At 33.4% G+C, this 8,235-nt stretch overlaps 1 protein-coding gene across 1 annotated transcript in view; it reads left to right on the top strand.

The window, feature by feature from the left end:
* The first annotated feature begins 130 nt into the window (after window positions 1-130).
* The window catches only part of LOC100371070 (isoamyl acetate-hydrolyzing esterase 1 homolog), a 33,415-nt gene continuing 25,310 nt past the window's right edge, over window positions 131-8,235 (top strand). The window contains exons 1-2 of the mRNA XM_085494296.1: window positions 131-295; window positions 7,361-7,425. Coding sequence (XP_085350422.1) covers window positions 248-295; window positions 7,361-7,425 — 113 coding nt within the window. The 5' untranslated portion in view covers window positions 131-247. The remainder of the gene's footprint in view (window positions 296-7,360; window positions 7,426-8,235) is intronic.

Genomic DNA, 8,235 nt, shown 5'->3' with positions numbered 1-8,235 from the left:
TTAAAATAACCGGTTGTAAAATTATAGTACCGGTAAATTTTACATAGTTTTAATGTGCACGATAACGACTTATTTGAGTAAACAAAGCCCGCCATATTGCAAATTAATCGACATTCTAAGGAGCACTAAAGATGAAGAAAGGAATAAAAGTGAGCGGAAGAGAGAAATAATTACCGCAAACGTTTCTTCGCTCATCACCTAAATATTGATGTACATTTCCTAACAGCCGTCTATATCAGCTAGAAACATGAGTCTGTATCCAAAGGTGATTCTGATCGGCGATGCCACAACCCAGGTAAATACGTCATGTTTACATCTGTTGTTTATGGAGACAAATCTGACTCGTAATCGCTCGCAATATGGATGACAAAAAAGATGACAAGAAATCTAAATTAAAATGTATTGCAGTTAATTAGGATGCTTACTTATGTATTCACATTGAATACAGCTGGTTACAAAATCATAATATATAACGGGCTTAGAAACTATAAAAAAAATGCAGAGAAAAAAATCAGTGCAGATAAATTATGTAAAGTAAATGAAGACATGAACATTAAAAGGAATTATGTAAGCAAGCATTCTTATTTATTGAAAAATTAATGTCAATGATTTATTAATTATTTCAGCTTAGTAATTGAAAAACATTTAGAGATAAATTCTACCGATTGAAATCTGAAATACCAATGAAGAAGAGTTAATTAAGAAGGCACTGAATATATTGTTGTCATGACGACAAAGTCTACTTGCAAATTTAGTGTGTGATTTTAGTAAAGCATCGTAAGAAAATAATATTATTTTTATGAATAGCAGCACTGTATCCTTGTGCAGTAACCCGGGGCTCTAACTCTGCGCTGTATCCTGGTGCTGTAACTTGGAGCAGTAATCGGTGTTGTAACCCAGAGCTATAATCTAGTGTTATAACCTGGTGCTGTGATCTGGTGTTGTAATCCGGTGCTGTAATCAAGTGTTGTAATCCGGTGTTGTTATCTGGTGCTGCAATCCAGTGTTGTAATCTGGTGTTGTAATCCGGTGCTGTAATTCTGTGTTGTAATCCAGTGTTGTAATTCAGTGTTGTAATCAGGTGCTGGAATCTTGTGTTGTAATCTGGTGTTGTGACTCGGTGTTGTGACTCGGTGTTGTAATCCGTTGTTGTAATCCAGTGATGCAATCCAGTGTTGTAATCCAGTGTTGTAATCTGGTGTTGTAATCCGGTGTTGTAATCTTGTGTTGTAAACTGGTGTTGTGACCTGGTGTTGTAATCCGGTGCTGTGATCTGGTGTTGTAATCCAGTGCTCTAATCCAGTGCTGTAATCCAGTGTTGTAATTCTGTGTTGTAATCCAGTGCTGTAATCCAATGATGTAATCCAGTGCTGTAATCCAGTGCTGTAATTCTGTGTTGTAATCCAATGATGTAATCCAGTGCTGTAATCCGGTATTGTGACCTTGTGTTGTAATCCAGTGATGTAATCTTGTGTTGTAATCTGGTGTTGTAATCTGATGTTGTAATCTGGTGGTGTAATCTGGTGATGTAATCGGGTGTTGTGATCCAGTGTTGTAACCCTGGAGTGCTGTAATCCGGTGTTGTAATCTTGTGCTGTAATCTGGTGTTGTAATCTAGTGTTGTAATCCGATGTTGTAATCTGGTGTTGTAATCCGATGTTGTAATCTGGTGTCGCAATCTGGTGTCGCAATCTGGTGTTGTAATCCGGTGCTGTAATCTTGTGTTGTAATCTGGTGTTGTGACTCGGTGTTTTAATCCGGTGTCGTAATCCAATGCTATAATTCTGTGTTGTAATCTGGTTTTGTAGTCCGGTGCTGTAATTCAGTGTTGTAATCCGGTGCTGTAAACTTGTGTTGTAATCTGGTGTTGTGACTCAGTGTTGTAATCCGGTATTGTAATCCAGTACTTTAATTCTGTGTTGTAATCCAGTGTTGTAATTCGGTGTTGTAATCCGGTGTTGTAATCTTGTATTGTAAACTGGTGTTGTGACCCGGTGTTGTAATCTGGTGCTGTAATCCAGTGCTGTAATCCAGTATTGTAACCTTGTGTTGTAATCCAGTGATGTAATCTTGTGTTGTAATCTTGTTTTGTAATCTGATGTTGTAATCTGGTGGTGTAATCCGGTGATGTAATCGGGTGTTGTAATTCAGTGTTGTAATCGGGTGCTGTAATTGGGTGTTGTAATCTGGTGTTGTGATCCAGTGTTGTAATCTGGTGCTGTAATCTGGTGTGGTAATCAGGTGTTGTAATCGGGTGTTGTAATCCGGTGTTGTAATCTGGTGCTGCAATCCAGTGTTGTAATCCAGTGTTGTAATCTGGTGTTGTAATCCGGTGCTGTAATTCTGTGTTGTAATCCAGTGTTGTAATTCAGTGTTGTAATCAGGTGCTGGAATCTTGTGTTGTAATCTGGTGTTGTGACTCGGTGTTGTGACTCGGTGATGTAATCTGGTGGTGTAATCCGGTGATGTAATTGGGTGTTGTAATCCAGTGTTGTAATGGGGTGCTGTAATTGGGTGTTGTAATCTGGTGTTGTGATCCAGTGTTGTAATCTGGTGCTGTAATCTGGTGTTGTAATCTGGTGCTGTAATCTGGTGTTGTAATCCGGTGTTGTAATCCGGTGTTGTAATCTGGTGTTGTAATCTGGTGTTGTATTCTGGTGTTGTAATCCAGTGTTGCAATCCAGTGTTGTAATCCGGTGTTGTAATCCGGTGTTGTAATCCGGTGTTGTAATCTGGTGTTGTAATCTGGTGTTGTAATCTGGTGTTGTAATCCGGTGTTGTAATCTGGTGTTGTAATCTGGTGTTGTAATCCGGGGTTGTAATCCGTTGTTGTAATCTGGTTTAATAGTAAATTGAAATCTATCAATAATCAATTGGAATCTATCAATAATCAATTGAAATCTATTAATAGTCAATTAAAATCTATCAATAATCAATTGGAATATATCAATAATCAATTGAAATCTATTAATAGTCAATTAAAATCTACCAATAATCAATTGAAATCTATTAATAGTCAATTAAAATCTATCAATAATCAATTGGAATCTATCAATAATCAATTGAAATCTATTAATAGTCAATTAAAATCTATCAATAATTCAATAATCAATTGAAATCTATTAATAGTCAATTAAAATCTATCAATAATCAATTGGAATCTATCAATAATCAATTGAAATCTATTAATAGTCAATTAAAATCTATCAATAATCAATTGGAATCTATCAATAATCAATTGAAATCTATTAATAGTCAATTAAAATCTATTAATAGTCAATTAAAATCTATCAATAATCAATTGGAATCTATCAATAATCAATTGAAATCTATTAATAGTCAATTAAAATCTATCAATAATCAATTTGAATCTATCAATAATCAATTGAAATCTATTAATAGTCAATTAAAATCTATTAATAGTCAATTAAAATCTATCAATAATCAATTGGAATCTATCAATAATCAATTGAAATATATTAATTGTCAATTAAAATCTATCAATAATCAATTGGAATCTATCAATAATCAATTGAAATCTATTAATAGTCAATTAAAATCTATCAATAATCAATTGGAATTTATCAATAATCAATTGAAATCTATTAATTGTCAATTGAAATCTATCAATAATCAATTGGAATCTATCAATAATCAATTGAAATCTATTAATAGTCAATTAAAATATATTAATAGTCAATTAAAATCTATCAATAATCAATTGGAATCTATCAATAATCAATTGAAATCTATTAATTGTCAATTAAAATCTATCAATAATCAATTGAAATATATTAATAGTCAATTAAAATCTATCAATAATCAATTGGAATCTATCAATAATCAATTGAAATCTATTAATAGTCAATTAAAATCTATCAATAATCAATTGAAATCTATCAATAATCAATTGAAATCTATTAATAGTCAATTAAAATCTACCAATAATCAATTGAAATCTATCAATAATCAATTGAAATCTATTAATAGTCAATTAAAATCTATCAATAATCAATTAAAATCTATCAATAATCAATTGAAATCTATTAATAGTCAATTAAAATCTATTAATAGTCAATTAAAATCTATCAATAATCAATTGGAATCTATCAATAATCAATTGAAATCTATTAATTGTCAATTAAAATCTATCAATAATCAATTGGAATCTATCTATCAATAATCAATTGAAATATATTAATAGTCAATTAAAATCTATCAATAATCAATTGAAATCTATTAATTGTCAATTAAAATCTATCAATAATCAATTGGAATCTATCAATAATCAATTGAAATCTATTAATAGTCAATTAAAATCTATTAATAGTCAATTAAAATCTATCAATAATCAATTGGAATCTATCAATAATCAATTGAAATCTATTAATTGTCAATTAAAATCTATCAATAATCAATTGGAATCTATCAATAATCAATTGAAATATATTAATAGTCAATTAAAATCTATCAATAATCAATTGAAATCTATTAATAGTCAATTAAAATCTATCAATAATCAATTGGAATCTATCAATAATCAATTGGAATCTATCAATAATCAATTGAAATCTATTAATAGTCAATTAAAATCTATCAATAATCAATTGAAATCTATCAATAATCAATTGAAATCTATTAATAGTCAATTAAAATCTATCAATAATCAATTGAAATCTATCAATAATCAATTGAAATCTATTAATAGTCAATTAAAATCTATCAATAATCAATTAAAATCTATCAATAATCAATTGAAATCTATTAATAGTCAATTAAAATCTATCAATCAATTGGAATCTATCAATAATCAATTGAAATCTATCAATAATCAATTGAAATCTATTAATAGTCAATTAAAATCTATCAATAATCAATTGGAATCTATCAATAATCAATTGAAATATATTAATAGTCAATTAAAATCTATCAATAATCAATTGGAATTTATCAATAATCAATTGGAATCTATCAATAATAATGCAGAATAGAAATTTACAAACATATTTCATTCTTATTCTTACATTCAAAAACATGAATTAAAATTATTAAAATATTTATTTTCTCTTCATGAATTTATTTGTCTACAAACTTAGATATTCCTTATGGACTTAAATTGTTATTTCACAACAGTTATTGTCCTCTAAGAAAAAAAAAGTTAATTACACCATATCCAAGTAAGAGGTCTGCAAATGAGGTTTAAGAGAAATGTTATGAGGTTACCAGACTTAGAGATGGACTGAAGAATATATATTTGATTTGCATAATGATTGAAGCTATTTGACACAACAATGGGACTTGAATAAATTAGAGACACAACACCAAAAGTTATTCCTCAATTATGTCACTCTTTATACAAATATACTTGTATATTTATAATGTTTTCTATCCATGGACAAATATGAAGAAAACTTTTATTGCATTTTTATTGAAACTATTCTTCTGGGGATAAATCATACCATTTATTTACATCAAAATGACCTGACTTTTTGCGCTTCTGATGAAGAATTATTGCCAAGATGACAAACCCATCTGAATATGAATTGCAAACAAATTGATACGAGAGCGAGAAAATGACACTATCTCGCACCTCATCTACACTTGATATTATCATCACTACTGATATTTTTCAACATGGTGGTGGTGTGGAATTTTGAAATGAAACAGTTTAATGACAAGAATCTAAATTCCCACTGATATTTTCAGTCAACAATAATTTGCAAGAAAATGCATGGGAGAAACAAATTACACCGATGAGAACATGAGGTCTGGCCAAGCTTCTCACACTTCAACAATTTGAGGTGTGAGTGACAGTGATAATACTGAAATCAATCTAAATGTTACTGCAAATCAAGTATGCAATAGTTGCATTCAAATAAATTCTTTATGCCGAAGAAATTTAAAATTTGCAATTGTATTTTTGTGTCAATCGTAGCAGCTACTTCCACCATCAGTCAGTCCAGTCAGTTCAGTCAGTCCAGTCAGTCCAGTCAGTCCAGTCAGTTCAGTCAGTTCAGTCAGTCCAGTCAGTTCAGTCAGTTCAGTCAGTTCAGTCAGTCCAGTCAGTTCAGTCAGTCCAGTCAGTCCAGTCAGTTCAGTCAGTTCAGTCAGTTCAGTCAGTCCAGTCAGTCCAGTCAGTCCAGTCAGTCCAGTCAGTCCAGTCAGTCCAGTCAGTCCAGTCAGTTCAGTCAGTTCAGTCAGTCCAGTCAGTCCAGTCAGTCCAGTCAGTTCAGTCAGTCCAGTCAGTCCAGTCAGTCCAGTCAGTCCAGTCAGTTCAGTCAGTCCAGTCAGTTCAGTCAGTTCAGTCAGTCCAGTCAGTCCAGTCAGTCCAGTCAGTTCAGTCAGTCCAGTCAGTCCAGTCAGTCCAGTCAGTCCAGTCAGTCCAGTCAGTTCAGTCAGTCCAGTCAGTCCAGTCAGTTCAGTCAGTCCAGTCAGTTCAGTCAGTCCAGTCAGTTCAGTCAGTCCAGTCAGTCCAGTCAGTTCAGTCAGTCCAGTCAGTTCAGTCAGTCCAGTCAGTCCAGTCAGTCCAGTCAGTCCAGTCAGTCCAGTCAGTCCAGTCAGTCCAGTCAGTCCAGTCAGTCCAGTCAGTCCAGTCAGTCCAGTCAGTCCAGTCAGTCCAGTCAGTTCAGTCAGTCCAGTCAGTCCAGTCAGTCCAGTCAGTCCAGTCAGTTCAGTCAGTTTAGTCAGTCCAGTCAGTCCAGTCAGTCCAGTCAGTCCAGTCAGTCCAGTCAGTCCAGTCAGTCCAGTCAGTCCAGTCAGTCCAGTCAGTTCAGTCAGTCCAGTCAGTCCAGTCAGTCCAGTCAGTCCAGTCAGTTCAGTCAGTTTAGTCAGTCCAGTCAGTCCAGTCAGTCCAGTCAGTCCAGTCAGTTCAGTCAGTCCAGTCAGTTCAGTCAGTCCAGTCAGTTCAGTCAGTCCAGTCAGTTCAGTCAGTCCAGTCAGTCCAGTCAGTCCAATAACCATCTTTTCTGGGCATTTTCCCTGGCCAACCATTGAATGGAACCCAAGCTGTGCAACATGATCTTGTACATTGTAATTGCCAATGTAAAGGGCTAGCTGTGATTGGCTGTAGCTTAAACAAGATTTGACTGATATTTATATAGGCATTGGGTCAGATCCTTGTTTTGGCATTTGCAATTAACAAAATAAAATAAAATAAAATAAAATAAATCAGATTGATATTTGGGAATTTTATTTTTGTGACGTTGTTTGGTACACCCAGAAGCACAATATCAAGCATGCAAACAGTATGCACACATGCAATATGCTGTATCTTTGACTTATTTCATTTCAAAATCTCATCACTAGAGGGCACTATTAATTTAACTAGATGATTTTATGCTATAATTTATTCTTTTTGTAGAAATCGTTTGGTCAGCATAACAACATCAATAGTTGGGGTGCAGCTCTCTCACACAGACTGACAAGGTAAGCAAGTATTGGTTTTCTCAAAAGGTAGTTTTAAAGAAATCCATATATGTATTTTTGTTGGCATGACAACCATGGAAGTTGTGTGTTCACTTTTGTGTCTAAAAAATATTGATTTTACTTACATTTCAAAGTATGTGTCAGATCTGCGAATAAACTTGTTTGGGAGATTGTATCATTTTATTAGAAATACGTAGTAAATATTTTACAGACTGGAGCTAGTTTAATAAATACTAGAGTCACTAATGAGATTTCCTCAAGTTGCTGCTAGCACTAACTTGTTTATTTACACATGACAAGACATGGGCAAGGCATCTATAGTTTTGCTTTGTTTGTATATTTACAGGAAGTGTGATGTTTACAACCGTGGATTTAGTGGTTATAACACTCACATGACAAGACATGGGCAAGGCATCTATAGTTTTGCTTTGTTTGTATATTTACAGGAAGTGTGATGTTTACAACCGTGGATTTAGTGGTTATAACACTCACATGACAAGACATGGGCAAGGCATCTATAGTTTTGCTTTGTTTGTATATTTACAGGAAGTGTGATGTTTACAACCGTGGATTTAGTGGTTATAACACTCACATGACAAGACATGGGCAAGGCATCTATAGTTTTGCTTTGTTTGTATATTTACAGGAAGTGTGATGTTTACAACCGTGGATTTAGTGGTTATAACACTCACATGACAAGACATGGGCAAGGCATCTATAGTTTTGCTTTGTTTGTATATTTACAGGAAGTGTGATGTTTACAACCGTGGATTTAGTGGTTATAACACTCACATGACAAGACATGGGCAA

The sequence above is a fragment of the Saccoglossus kowalevskii genome, chromosome 20 (genome assembly GCF_978046115.1).
Source record: "Saccoglossus kowalevskii chromosome 20, keSacKowa6.1, whole genome shotgun sequence".
Classification (NCBI taxonomy): domain Eukaryota; kingdom Metazoa; phylum Hemichordata; class Enteropneusta; family Harrimaniidae; genus Saccoglossus; species Saccoglossus kowalevskii.
Note: the sequence above shows the minus strand (reverse complement) of the source record. Positions and strands in the feature narration are given on the sequence as shown.